Source organism: Indicator indicator, chromosome 21 (genome assembly GCF_027791375.1).
Source record: "Indicator indicator isolate 239-I01 chromosome 21, UM_Iind_1.1, whole genome shotgun sequence".
NCBI lineage: Eukaryota > Metazoa > Chordata > Aves > Piciformes > Indicatoridae > Indicator > Indicator indicator.
In genome coordinates, this window is record NC_072030.1 from 13,759,897 (window position 1) to 13,785,345 (window position 25,449).

Below are 25,449 nucleotides of genomic sequence, written 5' to 3' on the forward strand. Positions count from 1 at the left end.
GGTGTCACCCCAAGGAGCTGGGTCTTTCGGGGAGGGGGGGGGGGGGTTGGGTTTTGCCCAGGATGAGGGGGTATTGGCCCCGTGGTTTGGGGTGTCCCCAGGCTGGGGTGTCCCTGGGTGGGGGGGCAGGACCCCCGGTGGGGGGTGTGTGTGTGGGGGTTCCAGCAGCTCTCGGTGTCATTTGCAAGTGGTAACGGTGACTTTTCCTCCCTGAACTCCGGGTAACTCCCGACAGATCCCATAACCCGGCAGGAGCAGAGCAGAGGAGGGGGAAAACTGGGAGAGGAGGGGGATGGGGGGGAGATGCGAATCACGGACCGGTCCCACCAGTGGAGCCGGGCAGGCACCAGCGGACAGCGATGAAACCTGGTGTTTGTGTCCCCATCTCGATGTCCCCCATCCTCTCCCAGCGTCTGTCCCCCCATCCCGGTGTCTTCCCATCACCTCCCTGCTGTCTGGCCCCATCCTGATGTCCCCGTCCTGGTGTCTGTGTCCCCGTCCTGGTGTCCCCATCCTGGCGTCTGTGTCCCCGTCCTGGTGTCCCCCATCACCTCCTCACGGTCCGTATAATCCATCTCGGTGTCCCCCACCCTCTTCCTGGCGTCCGTGTCCCCATCCTGGTCTCCCCCACTATTTCCCCAGTGCGCCCGTGTCCCCATCCCGGTGGTGTCTGTGTCCCTATCCCGGTGTCTGTGTGTCCCCATCCTCATGTCCCCCATCATCTTCCCTGCTGTCCGTGTCCCCATCCCAGCCTCTCCCATCATTTCCCCAGCGTGTCCGTGTCCCCATCCCGGTGCCTTGTGCGTCCCTATCCTGGTGTCTGCGTCCCCCAGCGCGGTGTCCCCCACCACCTCCCCGCCGTCTCCGTGTCCCCGTCCTGTTGTCCGCCCCCAGCCATCTCCCCGGTGCTCGGCGCTGCCCCCTCCGAACTCACCTGCGCTGGCAGCCTCCGGGTGCAGGTACATGGTGGCGGCTGGTGGCAGTGACGGTGGCGGCGGTGGCAGTGGCGGCGGCGGCTGCTGCCCGCTTCGGCGGAGCCGAGGCTCTCATCAGACAAGGGCGGCGGGCGGCGGGGCGGGTGCGGGGGCCGCGGGAGGCGGCGGCGGAGCGGCGGGGGCCGGCATGCGGTGGTGGTAACGGGGATGAGGGAGAGGGGGGGGTTGGGGGGTGGAGGGGGTCCGGTAGCCCAGGGGCTGCCCGTTCGCTGCCTGCCCGTTCGCTGCCTGCTGCGGGTGGGGGGTGTAAGGGAAGGGTGGGGGGATTGGGGGGGGGGGTGTGCACCCCGATCGCGCATCCACTTGCTGCTCGCTGCTGGCGGGAGAGGAAACTGCAGCCGGTGGGGAAAAGGGAGGGAGGGATGGGGGGGGGCGTTGGGGATGCGCATGGAGTGTGTGTGTGGGGCGGGGGGGGGTCGCACATACACAAGGCCAGCAGCAAGGAGGGGGGCACAAGAGGGTTCACAGCACCCCTCCTCCAAGCAATACCGGGGCCACATATCGGGAGTGGATCTACATGCACGCCCTCCCCCCCCCCCCCCCCCGCCCCGCCCGCATGGCAACAAGCGCGGGGCACCGTGTGCGCGTCCCCGCGGGGACAGGCCGGCGCGCACACACACGGGGGGCACAAAGGGATTCAGTGGGTGGTGGCACTGCCAGGGCACCACAGCACAGCTTTGACACATCTCCCCCCCCACCCCCACGACGCCCCGAATACACCCCCGCAGGTTGTCCATTGTCCAGATCCTTTGTAATCCAGGCCGGGTTTTCCCGGGGCCGGGGCGCGGCGGCTGGGGCCGGGGCACTGCGGGAGAGGCGGCGGCGGCGGCAGAAGAAAAACCCGGAGCGGAATTTTGGAGCGGGTGGTGAGCCGGGTTCTTGTTACAGAATCACAGAGTCGTAAATCATGGAATTGGGGAATCACAGAATGCTTTGGGTTGGAAGAGATATTTCAGAGCATGGATTCCAACCCTTAACCCAGCACTGCCAGGGCACCACTAACCCATGGCCCTCAGCACCACATCTCCATGGTGTTGAAACCCTTTTGGGCATGGGGACTCCACCACTGCCCTGGGCAGCCTGGGCCAGGCCTTGGCAAGCCTTTTGGGTGAGGATATTTCTCCTCATGTCTAACCAGAGGGTTTCCCCTCGGCCTTCTTTTCACCAGCCTCAACACCCCCAGGTCCCTCCTCAGCTGCTCCTCACCAGCTCTGTTCTCCAGACCCTTCCCCACCTTTGTTGCCCTTCTCTGGACCTGCTCCTGCCCCTCAAATGTCCTTCTTGGAGTGAGGGGCTCAAAACTGACCTCGGGATTTGAAGTTTGGCCTCAGCAGTTCTCAGTCCAGGGGCACAAACACCACTCCCTGAACCCCCAAAAGGGTGATTTGTGCCCCAGTGTTTATCACCCAGTGAAGAGCAGATAAAGGGCAGAACTGCACTTAGGGTGCACACAGCAGGTCCTGCCAGGAACCTTCACCTCCAGTTGTGTTTCCAGCATGCTGGCTTGGGAGTCCCTAGGGTGCAGACCTGAGGATCCCTGGAATGGTGGCTTTGGGGTTTTTAGGTGCTGACCTGGAGGTCCTTGCAGTGCTGACCTGGAGGTCATCTTGCTGCTGGTCTGGGGGTCCCTGGAGTGCTGGCCTTGAGGTTCTGTGGGTGCTGGCTTGGGGTCCTTGGGGTGCTGACCTGGGGGTCCCTGGGGTAGGAGGGAGCAGGGTGAAGGAGGAGACCCCCTGAGCTGGTGCAGGAGGTGCCTCCAGACGAAGTGGTGAGGCAGGGGATGATGATGGCAGCTGAGGCTTTGCTCCCAGGACTGTTCCTGATTCCCACTTCTGCTGAGGTGAGGGGTCAGAGACCCACCCCAGCACTTGGGCCATGGGGATGGGACACTCACTTGGATGATCCAGGGCTTGGGGGGACCTCGAGGGACAGAGCCCAGCCTGGTCTTGCTGGATGGAGGGGATCAGGTGGAAGTTCTCTGGAATCATACTGGGAAGAGACAGAAAACTACCTCCAGAATGGTTTGGAGGCTTCTGGGACTAAATCTTGACATTCCTCACCCCCAGACCGGATTTCCAGCAGGGAAGGAAGCAGGGCTAATCTCCTTAGGATGATGTTTGATGTAAAAGAGCCTGCAGAGAAAGGTCTGCACCAGGAGGGATTGGATTTAGGGATGTGGCTGAGCAGGGGACAAGTGGCCTCCCGGGCAGTGGGGTGCCACATCTTGGTGCTGCTCACTCCAGTCAGGCCACGTGGCTGATAAGGGACCTGGTCTCGTGTGTCTGACTCACACCATGGGCTCCTCAGTGCCCATCCTGATCATGGCACTCACCCAGGGGGATGTTGTCAGCCCCTCAGAGCTGGGCCAGCAGCAGCCCCTCTTGGGCTCGGTGCCAGGAACGCCGATGCCCACAGGCAGGGGTCTGGCTGGGGAGTCGTGTGCCAGGCAAACCTCTGCCTATACACCCAGGAGAAGCTGTTCCAATGATGAGGAGCAGGTGCCAGCCTGCTGCCAGCCCCTCCAGGACCACCAGTGTGTTGGGGAAGAGGGACCAACCCTCTGCCTTTTCAGTGCTGGGAGCAGGGAAGGGGTTTGGCAAAGCCTCCTCACGGGGCTTTATTTTGATTTCGTGCTGCCTTTTGTATTTTTTTCTCCTTTTTCTTTTTCTTTTTTTTTTTTTCCCCCTTTTCTCCCCCTTCGTTGTGGGAACCTTCTCATTAAGCCCTTGGCACCAACCCTTGCTTTTCTCCACTGGCTTCCCACACACTCTTCAGCATCTCTCACGTCCCCATCCCCGCACTCGCAGACATCCCGGCAGCGCCGTGACCTCCCTGCACCCACACAGCCGCTCGCCGCTGCTGCCACTTCCACCAGGACCAAGTGGGTGGGGAAAAAAAAACCCAGACCCCGTGGCTGACTCATGGCTGGGTGCCACACGTGAGCTCCTGGCCCAGCTGGGTGCTCAGCAGCACCCTAAGATAGTCCTTGTTGCCCAATGAGCCATGGCAAGATGAGCTCCTCCCATCCCGATGCAACTCCTGGGGAACTGGAGCCCTTTCCATCCCAAATGCCTGGGTGACTGGAGCCCCTTCCATCCCAAATGCCTGGGTGACTGGAGCCCCTTCCATCCCAAATGCCTGGGTGACTGGAGCCCCTTCCATCCCAAATGCCTGGGTGACTGGAGCCCCTTCCACCCCAAATGCCTGGGTGACTGGAGCCCCTTCCATCCCAAATGCCTGGGTGACTGGAGCCCCTTCCATCCCAAATGCCTGGATGACTGGAGCCCCTTCCATCCCAAATGCCTGGGTGACTGGAGCCCCTTCCAGCCCAAATGCCTGGGTGACTGGAGCCCCTTCCATCCCAAATGCCTGGGTGACTGGAGCCCCTTCCACCCCAAATGCCTGGGTGACTGGAGCCCCTTCCATCCCAAATGCCTGGGTGACTGGAGCCCCTTCCATCCCAAATGCCTGGATGACTGGAGCCCCTTCCATCCCAAATGCCTGGGTGACTGGAGCCCCTTCCATCCCAAATGCCTGGGTGACTGGAGCCCCTTCCATCCTGAATGCCTGGATGACTGGAGCCCCTTCCACCTCAAACTCCTGGATAACTGAAGCCCCTTCCAGCCCAAACTCCTGGATAACTGGAGCCCCTCCCCCCTCAAACTCCTGGATAACTGAAGCCCCTTCTATCCCAAACTCCTGGATAACTGAAGCCCCTTCCAGCCCAAACTCCTGGATAACTGAAGCCCCTTTCCATCCCAACCCCCTGGGCAACTGGAGCTCCTTCCATCCCAAATCCTTGAGTACACCCAAACCCATCCCAGTGTGGTCCCCACGCCCTGGCCACAGGGCAGGGAGATGCTCCTAGAGCTCCAGCAGGGTGCTGAGTGGTACTGAGGCATCACCATGTGGTCCATGCACATCTCCTGGGGCTGTCCCTCTCCTACCCATTGCCCAGGACTTGGCTTTGGCTTCTACAAACCTCACTGGCAAGCTTGGGGCAACCACAGGTCCTCCTGCAGCCCCCAGCATCCTGCCCAGGTCTTTCCCCAGAGCTGCCCATGGCTCCTCCATGGCCAGAGCTCCACCAATCCAGCTGGAATGTCTCTGGGAGGTGTGGGCAGAGGGCTCCTGGGCAGAGGTAGGTTCCTCTGCCAAATTGCAGTTTTCACTTCTCAACTGCTTGGGCTTTCAGGCTGTTCAGAAGAGAGTCATTAAGCTCCTTTCTTCCCTCCTTCTCTTTTGTTTTGGTGATGGGGAGAAAAATGGATCTTTTATTCACCCTTCCCAAGGAACCTTTTCTGCTTTTGGGTGGTTTGGGGAGGGGGAAGGAGGATTTTTTGTGTGGGTTTGTTTTTTTTTTCTCTGCCCTTGCCCAAAGCTTTGTTGTTGTTGTTGTTAGAAATTAATGGTTGGGTTGAGGCCAAAGCTGGGGAAATTTCAGCTCAAAGGCTGAAATTCTGAGAGTCTAACAAGAATCACAGAATGGTTGGGGTTGGAAGGGACCTCTGGAGATGACTGAGTCCAGCCCCACTGCCAAGGCAGGGTCACCAACAGAAGGTTACACGGGAACACATCCAGGTGGGTTTGGAATATCTTCAGGGATGGAGGCTCCACCACCTCTGGGCAGCCTGTTCCAGTGCTCTGCCACCCTTAAATTAAAGAACTTCCTCCTCACACTTAGCTGGAGCTTCAGATGTTCCAGTTGGTGCCTGTAACCCCTTGTCCTGTCACTGGGCACCACTGAAGAAAGCCTGGTCCCATCCTGCTGACACCTACCCTTGAAGTATTGATCAGCATTGATGAGATCTCCCCTCAGGCTGCTCTTCTCCAGACTAAACAGCCCCAGGGCTCTCAGTCTGTCCTCATCACAGAGATGCTGCAGGGCCCTCAGCATCTTTGCAGCCCTTTGCTGTACCTTCTCCAGCAAGTCCCTGTCCTCCTTCAACCAGGGAGCCCTGAACTGGACACACTTCTCCAGATGTGGCCTCACCAGCACAGAGCAGAGGTGGAGGAGAATCTCCCCAGACCTGCTGGCCACACTCTTCTTGATGCACCCCAGGAGACCACTGGCATAAGCAGAAGGTTTAGAAAGCAAACCATTTCCCACCTTGACCAAGGGCAACCTGTGACCCTCCACTTGTTACAAGGAATCAGAATGGCCATGAAGAAGCAGCAGCAGCCCTGGGGCTCCCCCATCCATCCCTCTCCCTTCTCTGCTGCTCCTGGTCCTCTGGAGTGGAAGCAGAGCTGTGTTTGTCTTTCTGTGCAAACAGGGCACAGGGCAGAACCGGTCAGGTGGGATCAGAGCTGCTGCCATCAGCCAAGCAGCTCCTGCTGAGGCTGCTGGGGTACTGGGAAGAGTGCTGTGGAAGTGGGGAGGCACGGGGGATGTGTGTCTGTGGGCAGAAGGCTTGATCCAGGAGGATGTTCAGCCCTTGGAGGAGGAGTTCTGGTGTGTAACACAACCACCTCTACAGCTCCCTGGAGGGAGTGAGGTGGGGCTGCCCTCTTCTCCTTAGGATCAGGTGGTAGAAGAAGAGGAAATGGCCTGAAATAATCCAAGAGGAGGTTTAGGTGGGACATGAGGAACAATTTCCTCACTGAAAGAGTGGTCAGGGATTGGAATAGGTTTGGCCAGGGAGGTGGTGGAGTCAACATACCTGAAGGTCTTTAAAAACCATGTAGACATGGCACCTGGGGGCATGGTTTAGTGGGCATGGGGGTGTTGGGTCAGTGGTTGGGCTTGGTGGTCTTAGAAGTCTTTTCAGACCTAATGATTCTGTGATTCTACAAAGTGGCCAAGTGCAAGGTCCTGCACATGGTTCAACCCAATCTCTGGGATCAATCCATGCTAGGGGTGAAGGGCTGGAGAGCAGCCCTGTGGAGAAGGATTTGGGGGTGCTAGGGGGGTGAGAAGCTGGAGATGAGCTGGCTGGGAAACCAAGCATGTCCTGGGCTCATCCCCAGCAGTTTGGGCAGCAGGGGCAGGGAGGGGATTCTGCCTCTCTGCTGTGCTCTGCTGAGACCCCACCTACAGTGCTGGGGCAGCTCTGGAGTCCACAGCACAGCAGAGACATGGAGCTGTTGGAGCAGGGCCAGAGGAGGTCACAGCAGTGATGGGAGGGCTGGAAGCCCTCTGCTGTGAGGCCAGGCTGAGAGAGTTGGGGTTGTTCAGGCTGGAGAAGGCTCCAGGGAGACCTTCAGGTGGCCTTTCAGTGCTTCAAGGAGCCAGGGGACGGACTTCGGAGCAGGGACTGCTGTGACAGAACAAGGGGTGATGGTTTGGAATAAAAAGAGATTCAGACTGGAGAGAAGGGAGAAATGTTTGCCCCTGAGGGTGGTGAGAGCTTGTCCCAGGGTGCCCAGAGAGGTGGGAGCTGCCCCAGCCCTGGCACCACTGCAGGTCAGGTTGTGTGGGGCTCTGAGCAGCCTGCTCTGGCTGGGGCTGTCCCTGCTGACTGCAGGGGGGTTGGATTAGATGAGCTGTAAAGGTCCCTTCCCACCCAAACCATTGCATGCTTCTGTGATTCTCTGCTGGATGACACTGAGTGATGAGCTCACCAACCCATGCATGAGCAAAGCTCCCAAATCCCAGCCTGGGGCTCCCTGGGGAAGTCAGCTCAGCTGGAAACCCACCCACAGGGAGGTGGGGGGGGAAGGGGGAGGGCAAAAGAAAGCCAAGACCACATCAAACTCGATTTGCTTGGGGTGCCAGGGGCCAGCTCTGCTTGGGTGCTGAGCTGTGCTCCTCACTGGGAGGTTGAGCATGTGAAGAATTGCCCCGGTGGTGACAGAGCAGCCCTGAGGTGGAGTTTAATTGCTGGCAGCATCCGTCAGCAGCCTCTCCCACAGCCCAGCTGCTCTGCAGGCACCACCTTTGCCTGGGATTCTGGAGGCCATTCCCATCGTGGCCAGGGCTGTTTGCCATGGCCACCCTCTGCCTGTTTGCTTTGTGTGCCTCATGCTGCCAGGACAACCCTTTTGGGGAGGTTTCCAGACCACACCAGTGCAAAGAGACCGAGTGTCCCAGCTGGTGACACTTGGATGCCCCAAGCTTTGGTGGCTTTCCAAGAAGGTGTGGTGGGGATTTTTGTGAGGTTCTTGAGCTAGGGCACAGGCTCACAGGATGCCAGGGCTTGGAAGGGACCTCTGGAGATTATCCAGTCCAACCCCCCTGCCAGAGCAGGACCATAGAATCCAGCACAGGTCACACAGGAACACATCCAGATGGGGCTGGAAAGTCTCCAGAGAAGGAGACTCCACAACCTCTCTGGGCAGCCTGTTCCAGTGCTCTGTGACCCTCACACTGAAGAAGTTCCTCCTCATGTGGAGGTGGCACCTCCTGTGCTGGAGTTTCTATCCATTGCCCCTTGTCCTGAGCCATCAGGGATCTGCAGGAAGCTCCAGCATGGATGGTGCTAATTCAGCCCTGGAGCTGTGCTCTCCATGTTTTTTTGGGTTTTTTTTTGTGAGCTAGAGGTTGAAGCCAGCAGGGATCTGTAGGGTGAGGTGGGAGGCTCCAGCATGGATGGTGCTAATCCAACCCTGGAGCTGTGCTCTGCATGAGGATTTCTTTTATCTTTTTTCTTTTTTCATTTTCTTTTTCTTTTTTTTTTTCTTTTTTCTTTTTTCTTTTTTCTTTTTTCTTTTTTCTTTTTCTTCTTTTTTCTTTTTTCTTTTTTTCTTTTTTTCTTTTTTTTTTTTTTGAGTTTCTCAAGATAGAGATTGAAGCCATCAAGGATCTGTAGGGTGAATTGGGAGACTCCAGCATGGATGGTGCTAATCCAACCCTGGAGCTGTGCTCTGCATGAGGATTTCTTTTTTCTTTTTCCTTTTTTTCTTTTTTCTTGTTTCTTTTTTCTTTTATCTTTTTTTTTTCTTTTTTCTTTTTTCTTTTTTCTTTTTTCTTTTTCTTGTTTCTTTTTTCTTTTTTCTTTTTTTTTCTTTTCTCTTTTTTCTTTTTTTCTTTTTTTAATTTTTTCTTTTTTCTTCTTTCTTCTTTTTTCTTTTTTTCTTTTTTCTTTTTCTTTTTTTTTTTGAGTTTCTCAAGATAGAGGTTGAAGCCAGTAGGGATCTGTAGGGTGAGGTGGGAGGCTCCAGCATGGATGGTGCTAATCCAACCCTGGAGCTGTGCTCTCCATAGGGATTTCTTTTGTGAGCTAGAGGTTGAAGCCAGCAGGGGTGTGTAGGGTGATGTGGGAGGCTCCAGCATGGATGGTGCTAATCCAGCCCTGGAGCTGTGCTCTCCATGATGGGAATTCAGCACTGCTTGTCTGCTGAGCAGCAAACATCAAAAGAAGCACAGCAAAAGCAATCAGAAACAGGAATTATCATCAAATGGCAGTGCTGGAGGTGGCCTCATGGCTGGAGGGACACAAGCCCAGGTGCCATTCCCCACAGTAACCCAGTAACCACCCCCCTCCCCCCCCAAACTTTACCCCATACTCCTGCCCTAGCACCCCTTTCACCCCAGGTGGAGAGGATGAGCAAGGAAAGAAGTGGTTGTGTGTAGCCATGGCACTTGGGGATGTGGTTTAATGGCCATGGTGGGGTTGGGTCAACAGCTGGGCTTGCTGATCTTGGAAGTTCTGTGGTGTGGAGGCTCCTCAAATCCCACTGACCTCCCTGACTTCATCCTGAGGGGGTTCAATGTGGTGCCTGGGGGATGCTTTCAATGGCCTCAGGTTGCCCCAGGGGGAGGTTTAGGTTGGATATTTAAAGAAATTTCTTCACTGAAAGGGTTCTCAAAGCCTTGAACCAGGCTGCCCTGGGAGGTGATTGAATCCCCACCCCTGGAGGTGCTTAAAAGAGGCAGAGAGGTGGTGCTGAGGGAGGTGGTTTAGCACCAGCCTTGGCAGAGGGACTGGATGGTCATAAAGGTCTCCTCCAACCAAAATAATTCTCTGACTCTATGATTCAATGCCAAATCCTCCTGGCCAAGGTCCCTGCTCCCCTGGAGACACCTGCCTTCCTGGAATTATTGGTGGGCTCAGGTGGGATGGAAGCTTTTCCATGCATCCATTTGGCATGTGGAGGAGCCCTGGGAGCACTGGTGTGGTGGTGTTGGGAGCCAGGCTGGTGCTTGGCACCACGGGGGTGAGCAGCCTGCTTGCTGCTGGTGCAGGGAGCTCTTGGCTCGCTGAGGGAAGCAGGGAAAAGTGGCAGGTGGAGGCTGAAGGTCACAGCTTGGACTTTGCCCGTGGCACTGCTGGCAGCAGCTGCTCAGCAGCTGAGATGAAGCTGCACTGCCAGGCTGGATTCCTCCCTGCTGGCCCCCAAGCCATGGGATGTAGAAAGATGCAATGGTGCTCCAGGAGCATCTGTGGTGGGTTTCAGCCAGGGCTACCCGGGTCCTGTCCCCCCAGCCCCTGCAGAGGCTCGGGGCAGCCACCTTGAGTCCAGGTTTGTCCTTTATGGCAGCACAGAGCCCGAAGCTAGCATGGCCTGAGGTCCTCCTCCACAACCAGACCTTTTTGCCTCCTCCCTGTGCCCTGCTCGCTTGAGAAGTGTCTCTTTTTGTTTGGGATGCCACCAAGGAAGGGGACAGACGATTGCTCCAGCACTCTGAAGGACACGGAGGACGTGCGGCCACCCAGCACCTCCCAACCCTGCTCCCAGGGGTGAGGGCTGCTCTAAAATCCCGGGTTTGGGACCGGGAGGAGCAGCCATCACCTGAGGGAGGGCTTTCATCTCCTCAGCCCCGGCTTTGGGATCAGGTTTCGATCGATGCAGGACCGCCTGCTCCAGCCCTCTGCCCTGACTCAGCAGCTCCCAGTTTGGCCAGTTGGCCAGCGGGGCTGGGCACCGCGGCTGCAGCCTGGCGCCGGTGGTTCCCGGAGCCCCCGAGGGGTGGTCACTGAGTCTTCGTGTCGTGGGTGGGAGACTTGGGATCAGCCAAACTCCTCTGAGAGGGGGTTGGGAACGAGGTGGGGCTGCTGTCCCTCTCAGGGGAAGTGGGAAGGGATGGCGGAGCGCAGGGGTGCCTACGGGGACAGGGCTCTGCCCTGGGGACAAGCGGCGCAGGGCTGAGGACACAGCCTGGGAGCAGTCTGCGGCATTCCTCTCTTCTCTTCGGCCCCCACCCCAAAAGCCCTGTTGGGTCCCCACCCTCCCTCCTGCCGCATTCCCAGCGCTGCCCTCGGGTCATCTTTTTTTCATGAGCCCTGGGAGGCGTTGGGCCGGTCGATGGTTGGCTGAAGATGCTGCCCTTGGGCAGCTTGGCCAGGCTTGAGCCTTGCTTCTTTGCAACCGCTGCCCTTCCCATCCAACCCCCCACCTCCCTCCTCCCCCCTCAAAACTCTCCTCAGATGGAAGAGAGGCTTGAGAGCTCCCTCTGTGTCCATACCAAGAGCTCTCCGTGCCCTGACGGTGCTCTGCTTTGTGGTGCCCGGCTCTGTAATGGGTGGTGACCTCTATTAGCCAATGCTATTAAGCTCCTCAGAAGCTCCTGAAGCACAGCACCAGCTCGCTCTGGAGGCTTTATTTGTTTATCTCTTTTTTTTTTTTTGGTGGGTAGAGAAGCAGTTGGGTTCTGCCAAAGTGACTGCACAATTAAGGACCAAATCCTTTCTGCAGCCTCTGAAGGATGGGAGCTGGTGGGGATGGCTGGGGGAAGGGGGATGATGGAAAGTTTCTCCCTCTCCATCCTGGCATGGCTGCAAAGGTGGGAGGGAGGTTGTGTGGGACCAGCTGCTCTGCCAGGGGAAAAAAAAATTGGGGTAGAGGTTTGGAAGGAAAGAGCTGACCTTAAAAGTCAGAGAGAAAAGGGATGGAGAGATGAATGGCTGTGATGGTCCTCACCCTGCTGAGCAGCAGGGACCCAGACATGTGTGTCCCTCACACTCATTGCCACCTTGGGCACAATTTAGGGTGAGCTTTTCCTTCAAAGCCTCCTGAGATGTTCCAGCAGCACCAAGGAAACCTTGCTTTGCCTTGGCATCAAAGAAACCTCCTCTCAAGGCAGCAGCAGGGTGGGTAGAAGGAGCCTGGAGAAGAGACAGCTTCAGAGAAGATCCCATCCCATCCCATCCTATCCCATCCCATCCCATCCCATCCCATCCCATCCCATCCCATCCCATCTCAGAAAGGTCTGCAAATGGGATTCAGGGAAAGCTGGGGAAGACATGGAGGGGAGAGTATGTTGGGACAGCCAGAGGAGTAGGGTGGAGAGCTGGGTGGAGAGGAACCTCATGGGGTTCAACCAGAGCAAGTGGAGGGTCCTGCACATGGGGAGGAACAACCTCCTGCAGCAGCACAGGTGAGAGGTGACCTGCTGGGAAGCAGCTCCAAGAAGGACTCAGCAGTGCAGGGGGACAAGAAGTTGGTCATGAGCCAGCAATGTGCCCTGGTGGCCAAGAAGGTCAATGGTCTCCTGGGGGGCATGCAAAAGAGTGTGGCCAGCAGAGCAAGGGAGGTTCTTCTCCTCTGGAGTCCTGGCTCCAGTTCTGGGCTCCCCAGTTCAGGAGAGACTGGGAACTGCTGGAGAGAGTCCAGGGGAGGCTCTGAAGATGCTGAGGGGCCTGGAGCAGCTCTGTGAGCAGCAAAGGCTGAGAGCCCTGGGGCTGGTGAGCCTGCAGAAGAGCAGCCCCAGAGGGGAGCTGAGCAATGCTCAGCAAGAGCTAAAGGAGCTGTGGGGGGCAAGAGGCTGGGGCCAGACTCTGCTGAGTGGTGCCCAGGGCCAGGCCAAGGGGCAGAGGGCACAAAGTGGAAGCCAGGAGGTTGCAGGTGAAGCTGAGGAGAAAGTTGTTTGGTGTGAGGGTGCTGGAGGCCTGGAGCAGGCTGCCCAGAGAGGTTGTGGAGTGTCCTTGTGTGGAGAGCTTCCAACCCCCCCTGGGCATTGTGCTGCTGGGCAAGCTGCTGTGGGTGCCCTGCTGGAGCAGGGGGCTTGGACTGGCTGAGCTCCAGAGCTCCCTTCCAACCCCACCCTGCTGGGGCTCTGGGATCCTGTGGGTGTGGGAAGGTGAGGGTGCAGGGCAGGGGGGATGGTGCGTGGCCGAGCACTGCCACATCCGCTTGCAAACCAAACATCTCTGCCTCACTGCAGGCGTTGGAGCAAAGTCCAGCCCAGCCCAGCCCCTGGCCCGGGGAGGACTGGAGCAGATGTGACAGGAAAATCCTCCAGCACCTGCCCGGGATGGAGGCAGAAAAGCAGGGCAGCGAGAAGCAGGGAAGGACAAAGGGGAGGGACCCCGGTCCCAGCTACGGGAAGTGCAGAGGTTGGGAATCATCCTGACACCCCACCCCGGCCATAAAAAGCCATTTGTGGAGGAGTGTCCTCACTAATGCTTCGGAGAAAGGTTGCTAATGGCCACCAAGTGACCTGGGGTTATCGAGAACAGGTTGTGCCAAAGCCCTCTAAAAGCCTCCTCAGATGTAATCAGGGATGGAGGAGCTACAGGAGCACAGGGGCACAGCAGCCCTGCACCTCCCAGCCAGGAGGTGGGATCAGGAATTAGGAAACTGGCCCCAATCCCAAACAGCTGAAGATGCCACCATATGTGTCAGTCAGCAGGGAGCCCTCTGCCCAGGGGCTCTGGGGATGCCAGCATCACCCAGGGGGGGATTTGGCAGCACCAAGGTGTGCCAGCAGCACATCCAAACCAGCTGCAGGGAGTGAGAGGAGATGGGAAATTGGGAGCCTAAGGGCATCTCTGGAGTGGATGGGATGGGATAGGATGGGATCTTCTCTGAAGCTCTCTCTTCTCCAAGCTCCTTCTGCCCACCTTGCTGCTGCCTTGAGAAGAAGTTTCTTTGATGCCAGGGCAAAAGAAGGTTGCCTTGGTGCTGCTGGAACATCTCAGGATGGGATGGGATCTTCTCTGAAGCTCTCTCTTCTCCAGGCTCCTTCTGCCCACCCTGCTGCTGCCTTGAGAAGAAGTTTCTTTGATGCCAGGGCAAAAGAAGGTTGCCTTGGTGCTGCTGGAACATCTCAGGATAGGATGGGATCTTCTCTGAAGCTCTCTCTTCTCCAGGCTCCTTCTGCCCACCCTGCTGCTGCCTTGAGAGGAAGTTTCTTTGATGCCAGGGCAAAGCAAGGATTCATTAGTGCTGCCTGAGCACCTCAGGATGGAAGGCATGACCCTGCTCAAGGAGAAGAGCTGGTGGCCTCCAAGGGATGGATGAAGTCCCATCACTGTGCCAGGCTTGGGACTGGTCTGTGCCAGCAGAGAAGAGGAGGAGAAGATTGTGGCATCCAACTGAGCAGCTGCTGACAGGAACAGGACAAGAAGAAACAGCCCCAAGCTGCCCCAGGGGAGGCTGCCCAGGGAGGTGGTTGAATCCTCATCCCTGGAGGGGTTTCAAAGCCTCAGAGGTGTGGTGCTGAGGGCTGTGGTTTAACACCAGATTGGATAGAGTTGGAGAATGGTCTGAAAGGTCTCCTCCAAGCAAAGCCAGCCTGTGATCAGTGGTAAGGAAGGGACTAGCAGTGATCAGCTGGTAATGAGCATGCTGAGAGCCAGCGTGGGCAAGTGGACACCTCAGGGTGTGTGAGTGAGCTCTTGTCCCCACCAATGGCACTGGCTGGGCTGTGGGGACCTGGGGCAGCCCTCACACCTCCTGGCAGCCCCACTCATCCCAGCTGAGCCCCCAGGCAGCCATCCAGCAGTCCTGCAGACCTGGCCTGGGATGGACATGCTCTGTCCTACCTGCCACCTTGTCCCACAGCTCCCCAAGGTCTCCTGGGCTGGTGCTCTCCGTTTTTGGCTGTTCCCCCAAGCTAGGGGGACAGAAGCTTCAGCCCCATCCTCTCTGCACAGGGAACAGCATCAAAGCACAGGAGAGAAGCCCTTAGCTCAGCTGAGTCCACTCCAACACCATCACTTGAGCCTCTGGCCTCTGATTTTGGTGGGGAAGGGGAGAGAGGATTTGTGTCCTGCAGTCCAGGAAGGGAGATGCTGGTGTGGCCACCATCCCTGGAGGTGCTTAGTGGACATGTGGATGAGGTGCTGAGGGGCATGGGAGACTTCAAGTGGAGCAGGGTAGATTTAGGTTGGACATGAGGAGGAATTTCTTCACAAGGAGGCTGATGAGACCCTGGAACAGGTTTCCCAGGGAGGTGGTGGAAGCCTCATCCCCAGAGACATTCAAGGTCAAGCTTGCTGGGGTTCAGTGGTAGCAGTTTAGCACTAGAGGTGGGATGGGGAGCTCCAGGTGTGGGGTTGGACTTGTTGGGCTCAAAGGCCCTAAACCAGGCTCATTTTGCTCCATGTCCACTCCCCAGCACTGAGCCCTCACCCACAGACACCACCACACCGAGGAGGAGACCTGCTCACAGCAGCTCCCACACCATGCCAGCAGCCAAGCTGGCAGATGCCAGGGCTGGTAACACCCCACACCCTCCCAGCAGCCTACTGGTTCCAGTCTCACAAGCTGCTGCTTGACACTGGTCCCCCTCCTGCCTCTGTGGCCCCTGAGGCTGGCAGCAGATGTCCAGCTCTGAGCCCCTCTGGCACCAGCCACAGCAGATGGGCTCCCAGTGAGCAGCCCTGAAGCTCTGCAAGGAAAGCAATTCCCAACACCACAGGGAGCAGAGGGAAGAGCAACCAGCTCCAGGCACCTCCTGCCCCTGAATGGCTGCCTGAGCACAGTGTGGAGGGAGCAGGAGCTGACCCAGGGCACTGCTAGATCCCAAAGAGGCTTTAAAAGGAGATTCCTCTGCCAGTGCTGCCTGAGCTTGGGTGAGGGAGCCTGGAGCATGTCTGGAGAACGGGACATGGAGAACATGAGGAGTTGCAGTGCTTGGAGCACAGGATCCCAGAGTGCCAGCATGGTGCAGGGTTGGAAGGGACCTCTGGAGCTCAGCCAGTCCAAGCCCCCTGCTCCAGCAGGGCACCCACAGCAGCTTGCCCAGCAGCACAATGCCCAGGGGGGGTTGCAAGCTCTCCACACAAGGACACTCCACAACCTCTCTGGCCAGCCTGCTCCAGGCCTCCAGCACCCTCACACCAAACAACTTTCTCCTCAGCTTCACCTGCAACCTCCTGGCTTCCACTTTGTGCCCTCTGCCCCTTGGCCCTGGGCACCACTCAGCAGAGTCTGGCCCCAGCCTCTTGCCCCCCACAGCTCCTTTAGCTCTTGCTGAGCATTGCTCAGCTCCCCTCTGGGGCTGCTCTTCTGCAGGCTCACCAGCCCCAGGGCTCTCAGCCTTTGCTGCTCACAGAGCTGCTCCAGGCCCCTCAGCATCTTCAGAGCCTCCCCTGGACTCTCTCCAGCAGTTCCCAGTCTCTCTTGAACTGGGGAGCCCAGAACTGGACCCAGTGCTCCAGCTGTGGCCTGACCAGGGCAGAGTAGAGGAGAAGAACCTCCCTTGCCCTGCTGGCCACACTCTTTTGCATGCCCCCAGGAGACCATTGACCTTCTTGGCCACCAGGGCACATTGCTGTCTCATGGGCAACTTGCTGTCCTCCACACTCCCAGGTCCTTCTCCACACAGATGCTTCCCAGCAGGTCACCTCTCCCCTGTACTGCTGCAGGAGGTTGTTCCTCCCCAGGTGCAGGACCCTCCACTTGCTCTGGTTGGACTCCATGAGGTTCAGCTCTCAGCCTGGCCAGGTCTCATGGAAGGGCAGCACCCCTGATGCTGGGTGGCTCAAGCCAAGCTGGCAGCACAGGGTCCCAGCCTTGCATCTTCTGTGCCAAAGCCAGGAGCTGGCAAAGGGCTGTTGGGAGGAGAACCTCCAAAGACTCTTCTCCACCTTCCTTCCTCCTTCCATCCTCATCCTCTCTGCACACACCAGGCTGGCACAGTGGGGCTCCCCCCTTGTCAGGAGCTGCCACAGACCCTGCCTTGCCTCGGGGAGGTTCTCACTGAGTGACTCAACTGCTGCTGCCTCTTCCCCCGACGGAGTCCCCACTCCTGCTGAGTGTCACCTCTGACGTAGATCCTCCCACCCCCAGCCCCAGGCACTGCTCTGGGAAAGGTTTGAGCTGTCCTCTCAGGGAGGATCCAGACACCCCCAGGCACCACTGTAGGGGCTGCTGCTGGGAACATGAGCCAGGGGGTGCCAAGAAGGCTACCAGCAGCCTGGCCTGGATCAGCAAGAGTGTGGCCAGCAGGAGCAGGGCAGGGATTGTCCCCCTGGAATGGGCACTGCTGAGGCCACACCTGGAATCCTGGGGTCAGTTTTGAGCTCCTCACTCCAAGCAGGACATTGAGGAGCTGGAGCAGGTCCAGAGAAGGGCAACAAAGGTGGGGAAGAGTCTGGAGAACAGGAATGGTGAGGAGCAGCTGAGGGAGCTGGGGGTGTGGAGCCTGGAGAGCAGAAGGCTGAGGGGAGACCTTCTGGCTCTCTGCAGCTCCCTGCAAGGAGGCTGGAGCCAGGTGGGGGTTGGGTTCTTCTGCCAAGGAATAAGTGACAGGACAAGAGGGAATGGCCTCAAGCTGCCCCAGGGGAGGTTTAGGCTGAACATGAGGAACAATTTGTTGCCCTTGAGGGTTGTCAAGACCTGTCCCAGGCTGCCCAGGGCAGTGGTGCAGTCCCCATCCCTGGAGGGGTTCCCAAGCCCTGGAGCTGTGGTGCTGAGGGCCATGGGTTGGTGGTGCCCTGGCAGTGCTGGGGGAAGGGTTGGGCTCCATGACATGAAAGGTCTTTTCCAGCTCAAACCATTCCATGATTCCATGACTCTCAGGTGACATGAGTCCAGTTGCAGATGTCCATCTTGGAGCTGCTCCTACCCAGCTGGAAGACCTCTTCCAACATTCCTTGAAGCCCAGCCCTGGGAATGGGTATGGAGGGCTGAGGAGAAGTCAGGAGCACTGGGGGTCCTGGGAGCTGGAAGCTGATGGAACAGGAGGCAGCCCAGGATGCACTGGGGGCAACAGGAGCACTGGGATGCACTGGGAGCATCGAGAACCCTTGAGAGCACTGTAATAGACTAGGAGCACCAGGAATCCTGGGAGCATTGGGATGCAATAGCAACCCTTGGAGAACTGGGATGCTCCAGGATGCACTGAGAGCCCTGGGAACAGAGGGATGTACTGGGAGCACTGGAAGCACTGGAGCTTTGGGAGCACAGGGATGCTCCAGGATGCACTGGAAACACGGGGATGCACTGGGAACCCTGGGAGCACAGGGATGCACAGGGAGCACAGGGATGGACTGGTGGTACCAGGAACCCTGGGAGAAGCAGGATGCTCCAGGAACACTGGGATGCTCCAGGAGCACTGAGAACATTGGAATGCACTGGGAACACAGGGATGCACTGGAACACTGGGATGCACTGGGAATACTGGGATGCACTGGGAACCCTGGGAGCCCAGGGATGCACTGGGAGCACAGGGATGGACTGGTGGTACCAGGAGCCCTGGCAGCAGCAGGATGCTCCAGGAACACTGGGATGCTCCAGGAGCACCGGGAGCCTTGGGAACACAGGGATGCACTGAGAGCCCCGGGAGCACTGGGATGCTCCGGGAGCAGCGGGAGCACTGGGATGCTCCGGGAGCAGCGGGAGCACTGGGATGCTCGGGGAGCCGCGGGAGCACTGGGATGCTCGGGGAGCCGCGGGAGCACTGGGCTGCTCCGGGAGCAGCGGGAGCACTGGGATGCTCCGGGAGCAGCGGGAGCACTGGGATGCTCGGGGAGCAGCGGGAGCACTGGGATGCTCCGGGAGCCGCGGGAGCACTGGGATGCTCGGGGAGCCGCGGGAGCACTGGGATGCTCCGGGAGCCGCGGGAGCACTGGGATGCTCCGGGAGCAGCGGGAGCACTGGGATGCTCCGGGAGCAGCGGGAGCACTGGGCTGCTCCGGGAGCAGCGGGAGCACTGGGATGCTCCGGGAGCAGCGGGAGCACTGGGATGCTCCGGGAGCCGCGGGCTGCTCCGGTGCGGTCTGAAAGCTCCTCCTCGTGGCTCCCGCACAGAATTACCGGGCACCGGCTGCCGGGAGAGGCCCGGGACACGGGTGGGACATGGAACCACGCCACGGTGCGTCCCTCCCAGCCCACCAGGTCACAGCCACCACCCTAGGAGGGATGGGGCCGTCAGGCTGGGCTAAGGATGGGCCGTCGGGATGGGCTGCTGAGGGCCCACCGGGCTGGGACTCTCCCTGTGCCCACCTGGGTTGGGACTGTGGCCACATCCCAGCTCTCTTCCCACGGGAAGCCCACCCGAGTGGGGTGACTCTCGGCACAGAGCCACCAGCCACCCTGAACGAGTCTGGTGTGGCAGCAGGGTCGGGTTTCTGCCAGCTTCCAGGAAGGTATTAAGTTAATGCATGAAATCTGATTTGGAGTCACCATCCCTGGCTGGGGACAGCTGTGGGGAGCAAGGCTGGAGCTTGGGGAGTGGAAAATCCCTTCTGCTGGGAGCAGCAGGTTCCTCTCTGTGTCCCCTGGCTGGTGAAGGTGTTTGAAATGGGAGTGAGAGCAGAGGAATGGGGACAGGAAGGAGCCTCAGGGTGCAGCTGTACCCCTCAGAACCTCGTGCCCCTCTCTGTGCATCCTGAGGATGCTCCAATGGGTTGTGCCCATCCCCTTGCGTCCCCCATCCCAGCAGGCTGATGCTCCTCCTTAGGGAAGAGTTGGGACTGTTCAGTCTGGAGAGGAGAAGGCTCCAAGGAGACCTTCTTGTGGCCTTCCAGGATCTGAAGGGGGCTACAAGAAAGCTGGGGAGGGACTTTTCAGGGTGTCAGGTCATGACAGGACTGGGGGGAATGGAGCAAAACTAGAAATGGGGAGATTCAGATTGGATGTTAGGAAGAAATTCTTCCCCATGAGGGTGGTGAGACACTGGCACAGGTTGCCCAGGGAGGTGGTGGAAGCCTCATCCCTGGAGGTTTTGAAGGCCAGGCTGGATGTGGCTCTGAGCAACCTGCTGTAGTGTGAGGTGTCCCTGCCCATGGCAGGGGGGTTGGAACTGGCTGAGCCTTGAGGTCCCTTCCAACCCTGACAATTCCATGATTCTATGAAATGTCCTGGAAGGGCACATTCCCAGCTCCAGTTATAGGAATCCCTCTGTGCCAGTCCCCACCATGGGCAGCCTGGCAGTGTCCTAGTCATGGCTGGCAGCAAGGGGTGGAGCAGAGTGGGGCTGGAGTCTTTTTTTGGGTGCTGGAATCCCCTGGTGGGGTCAAACATGCCCCTTCCCAGCTGATCCAAGCTGCTGATGGGATCACAGTCAGCTTTGCCACCCAAGCTGCCATGGGAAGAGGGGGTGGCTGGTTCCTGTGTGGGTAGAGGTGCCACCCCCCTCCCTTTTCCACCTCCCCCCACCCCCATCCCCTCCAGTTACAGATACACAAGGAAAAATCAATACCTGGCTGCCAAAAAAGGCAGCAGCCAGCAGCTTTTTATAGCAAGCTGTCCCATTTGCATCCTTCCTCAGCCCTGACCCAGGGAGACCGACCTCTGGCTAAATTAGCTGCCTTATCCCAAGGGAAAGAGGCTTTAAAAAGCAGCAGGCAAAAAGCTGAGGAGGTGGTGAGGCTGGAATATTCCACCACCACCACCACCCCTTCCCTTGCTCCCTGCTGCCCCCAGCAGCTCCTCACAGGCTGCTCCCTCCCTGCTGCCTTGTTCCCCCCACCCCATCCCAAACCAGGGCTGAGGAGTGGGATTGGGGATGGCTGCCAGCAGCCCCAGCCTCCTGTTTCCTCTGGGATCACTTCTCAGATGGAAAAAAAAAAAATGAAAGAAATAGGAAAGAAGGACATGGGCAGGAGCAGAGCTTGGTCAGCCCTTCCTTGGGGCTGCTCTGGGGTGGTAGCCCCACACTGTACCCCCACCCCCTGCCTCCCCTGCCAGGGGTTTAGGGAGGGTTGCCAAGGATAAAGCAGCAGAAGGAGCAGGACCCTTCCTCTGGGAAGCAGGGAGAGGGGTGGAGGAGCCTGCAGCTGCAGCCCCAGGATGGAGAGGAGCTGGGCTTTCCCCCTACCCTATCCCAAAATCCCACTGGCACCCAGAGGTGCTGAGGGAGGGGAGCAGAGCACGGTGGCATATCTAGGTCACCAATGTGAGTGTCTGAATGAGGCCCCTCATTAGCTGCTCTGTCTCCTCACTGCACCTGGGAGAGGTGGAGGTCTGGCAGATTGGTCTCTGTCCTGGTGAGGAGCAGATTCTGATAGCCCCTGAGTGGGAAGGAAGGGTAGCTGGACTCGTTGTCCCATTGGGATTGGAGCAAGAGAGGTGGGGAAAGTAATGTTGGGGTGGAGGAAGGCATGAAGGGGGCATGGATGGATGGAGAGATGGATAGATGGAGGAAGGGAAGGAGGGATGGATGGATGGATGGGTGGATGGATGGAGGAAGGGAGGGAGGGATGGATGGGTGGGTGGATGGATGGAGGGAGGGATGGAGGGATGGGTAGAGGGAGGGAGGGAGGAATGGAGGGAGGGATGGAGGGAGGGAGGAATGGAGGGGAGGGAGGGGTAGAGGGAGGGATGGGTAGAGGGAGGGATGGGTAGAGGGAGGGAGGGATGGAGGGAGGGATGGAGGGATGGATGGGTGGATGGAGGGATGGATGGAGGGATGGATGGACGGACAGAGGACAGCAGGGCTCATATGGGTGCAGGCTGAGCACAGGCTCCAGCACTCTCAAACTGTCCTTGGCTTTATGTTTTCCCTGCTCTGGAGGCAGGGCTGAGCCCCAGCTGCCTTCCACAGTCAGCCCAGGTGCTGTGCATCAGCATTCTCCACCTGGAGCAGATAAAATGTGCCCTGATAAAAGGGCAGCCAAGGGGGTAGGACCTCTTCAGGAAGAGGATAGCCTGATCTGGGGCTCTTTGCTGGGGTGGCTCTGAGCTGGAGCTCAGGGTGGTGCCTTGGAAGAAGGTGAGGTACCTCCCAGAGCCTGTCTGGAGAGGAGGGCCCTGAGTTTTCCTTCCATCTTGCTGCTAAATAACATTTTCCTCTCTAGCACTGCCTGGCTGTGACTTGTTCAGCCTGAGGTCACCAACCCTAAGTCTGACCAGGGCCTTGTGCCCTCTTCCACTCATGACCCAGCTGCTGGACCTGGACCCAGCTGCTGGACCTGGGCCCAGCTGTGTGCCCATCAAACCTTTTCTTGCTCTCATTTGCTGCTGCTTTTTCTCTGTGGCTGACCTCCAAACTGCGAGCCTGGGCTGGCTTTGAGCCCTGCTGGCCTGTCACCACGTTGTGTCTTTTGATGGTTTGATGACTCTGGGAGGATTTGAGGTGCTTGTGGCTTTGAAGACATGCCACTGATACCCCCCTCCTCTCCACCCCCCCAGCCAGGATTTGGTTAGGAGAAGGAGTCAGGTGGCAGAGCCAGCAATGGATGCCCATGGGTTGGGAGAGCAAGGAAAGGAGGAGGTGTGCTGGGGTTGGTGACTGATAGGATCTGGAGTGGAAGCAGCAGCCAGAGCCCTCCTGAGGATGAGTCAGTGTCACTGGGAACAGGGCTGGTGACCAGAAAAACGTTTCAAGGACAGAGTCTCTTAAAGCTCCGCTCTGCATGCAGGGCTGCAGTGCTGGTGTGATCCCCAGGAGCTGCCTGTTCCAACCCAGTCCACCCCAAGTTGCATGACTGACCCAAGGGCCTCATGTCCTCCTTGTGCTGAGGATGCTGAGGCTGTCTCTAGCTCCTGTCCTCAGCACTGCAGAGACAGGGACCCATTGGAGTGGGGCCAGAGGAGGCCACAGCAATGATGGGAGGGCTGGAAGCCCTCTGCTGTGAGTCAGGCTGAGAGAGTTGAGGTTGTTCAGCCTGGAGAAGAGAAGGCTCCAGGGAGACCTTCTGGTGGCCTTTCAGTGCTTCAAAGGGGCTGAGAAGAAGGCTGGGGACAGACCTGTGAGCAGGGCCTGATGGGACAGGACAAGGGGTATGGTTTGGAACTAACAGAGGGAGATTGAGACTGGAGAGAAGGGAAAAATGTTTGACCTGAGGGTGGTGAGAGCCTGTCCCAGGGTGCCCAGAGAGGTGGGAGCTGCCCCAGCCCTGGCACCACTGCAGGTCAGGTTGTGTGGGGCTCTGAGCAACCTGCTCTGGTTGGGTCTGTCCCTGCTGACTGCAGGGGAGGGGAGAGTGGACTGAATGACCTTGAGAGGTCCCATCCCACCCAAACCATCCTTCTGCAGCGTGTCCACACCCAGCAGCCCAGGAGGGCTGCCCCAGCAGCAGCTCTCCCAGCCCTGCCTCGTCCTTACTGCTGGGCTCCACGCTGGAGGCATGAAGCCTCTGCTGCAAGGACCTTGAGAAGCTCAGAGCTTCTGGAGGCCAGCAGGGCCCCGTGCTGTGCTCCATGCCTTGTGCACAGCCTGGCCCCAGCCCGCTGGGGTGAATGGTCACCGACAGCAGGCAGCACCGGCGTGGCTCCGGGCGTGTAATTGGTGTCACCGGGAGCCGGTGGCTGAGGCCAGTGCTTTTAGGATGAGTAATTACAGCAGCCTAATTGGGGCAATCAGGCTCTTAATGTCTTGCCAAGCTCATTTGCAGGACAACCCTGTCACAGTCGGAGCTGCTGTGCCAAGAGGCAGGCAGCTGGCAGCCGTGGCGGTGCCCGCCTGGCCCTGGCCCCGTGCCTGCCAGAGGTGGGCAGGGCACAACTGGCTTCTCCCTCTGCCCTGAGAAAGGAGGGGGAGGTCCTGCTGGCCTGTGGTAGGAGGGGAAGGGGTGCAGGAAGGTGTTGCCCCCATTAGCACCGGGGCAGCTGGCAGGGCTGAGCTGGAGGCAGAAGGTTGAGAGGACATTGAAGCCCTTGGGGACATGGAGAGGTGGAGCTCTGGGGTGAGTGGGCAGGGGAAAGCAAAAGGGTTGGGAGAGCAGCATTTTGATTTTAGCTTCTGCAGCTACTTTTGGTCATGTCAGAGAATCACTGAGGTGGTTTGGGTGGAAAAGACTCCTAAGGGCATTGAGTCCAAGTGTTAGAATGTCCTTGGTGTCTGGGTGGTTGTAGGGTGAGAAGAGAGGATGCAGGAAAAAGTAACTTCAGTGAGCTGCAGATCCCAGAGCCCCAGCATGGTGGGGTTGGAAGGGAGCTCTGGAGCTCAGCCAGTCCAAGCCCCCTGCTCCAGCAGGGCACCCACAGCAGCTTGCCCAGCAGCACAATGCCCAGGGGGGGTTGGAAGCTCTCCACACAAGGACACTCCACAACCTCTCTGGCCAGCCTGCTCCAGGCCTCCAGCACCCTCACACCAAACAACTTTCTCCTCAGCTTCACCTGCAGCCTCCTGGCTTCCACTTTGTGCCCTCTGCCCCTTGGCCTGGCCCTGGGCACCACTCAGCAGAGTCTGGCCCCAGCCTCTTGCCCCCCACAGCTCCTTTAGCTCTTGCTGAGCATTGCTCAGCTCCCCTCTGGGGCTGCTCTTCTGCAGGCTCACCAGCCCCAGGGCTCTCAGCCTTTGCTGCTCACAGAGCTGCTCCAGGCCCCTCAGCATCTCCAGAGCCTCCCCTGGACTCTCTCCAGCAGTTCCCAGTCTCTCTTGAACTGGGGAGCCCAGAAGTGGTGTGGCTGAGTGCCCATGGGCTGTCCCAGGGTCTTCTGAAATACTCTCTTGCTTTTAAAGCCCCTTCCTGCCTCTGCTGTGTTGGTGTCTCAAGGTGAGTGTGGTTTTGACTACCTACATGGAAGCCAAGCACAACTGTGGCCCTCACAGACCATGTCCCAGGAGCTCAGATGCTGCTGTGGTCCCTGTGAACAGTGAGTCCTGCTTGGAAGTGGCCAGTGCCAATCAGCCAGCCTGGCCCCACTGCAGCCAGTGTGTCACAGCAAGTCATGATGGGACAAGGTTGTGGCCATGGAGCTTGCTCCCCTGTCTTTAGGACTGGGGGAGAGCTCCCCTCTCCTGGCTGCAGAATCATAGACTTGTTTGAGTGGGAAAGGACCTCTAAGATCATGGAGCCTAACATTCAACCTAAGACCACCATAGCCTGGTCAGATGTTTCTTGAACACCTCCAGGGATGATGAATCCTCTCCAACCTGGATCTCCTTTCCCTGTCTCTAGGACTGGAAGAGAGCTGTATCACCCCTGTGCTGGTTGCAGATGTTCCTCTCCAAGCTCTACCACCCAGCACCTGGTTGTTCCTGCTCACTGCTGCATGCCTGGACTTGAATTTGAGCTGTCACACGGGCACAGAAGGTGCTGGCAAGGAGCAGAGGGCTGTGTGTGCTCCTGGCAACCCCCCTCCTGCCCTGATGTAGAGGGACAGGATGTGTTGATGACTTCTCCTCCCCCCCAGGACCACCACTGGGAAGGAAAGGAGCTGGGGAGAGGCCTTGATGTGTGAGTGGTGCTGATCCTCTTGGCTTGTCTACGCATCTGTTTGTTTGTGTGGGTTTTATCTCAACAGCAGCCCTGGCAGCTTGGCACAGAACATGGTAGCTGCTGCTATCTGCAGCTTCTCTTCAGCTGAGCTCCAAGATGTAGCTGCCCACACAGCCAGCTGAACTGGCTGGGTGAGCAGCTCTCAGCTGCCACACTCATCTTCATCAGACCATTGTTAGGGTTGGAGGGGAGCTCAAGGCTCAGCCAGCTCCAACCCCCTGCCATGGGCAGGG

General features: G+C 58.3%; 1 protein-coding gene across 1 annotated transcript in view; it reads right to left on the reverse strand.

Moving 5' to 3' along the window:
* Window positions 1-1,049: 1,049 nt before the first annotated feature.
* The window catches only part of LOC128973924 (basic proline-rich protein-like), a 45,329-nt gene continuing 20,929 nt past the window's right edge, over window positions 1,050-25,449 (reverse strand). The window contains exons 4-7 of the mRNA XM_054390422.1: window positions 18,295-18,959; window positions 14,645-14,715; window positions 1,694-1,873; window positions 1,050-1,327 (exon numbers count right to left, since the gene is read on the reverse strand). Coding sequence (XP_054246397.1) covers window positions 1,050-1,327; window positions 1,694-1,873; window positions 14,645-14,715; window positions 18,295-18,959 — 1,194 coding nt within the window. The remainder of the gene's footprint in view (window positions 1,328-1,693; window positions 1,874-14,644; window positions 14,716-18,294; window positions 18,960-25,449) is intronic.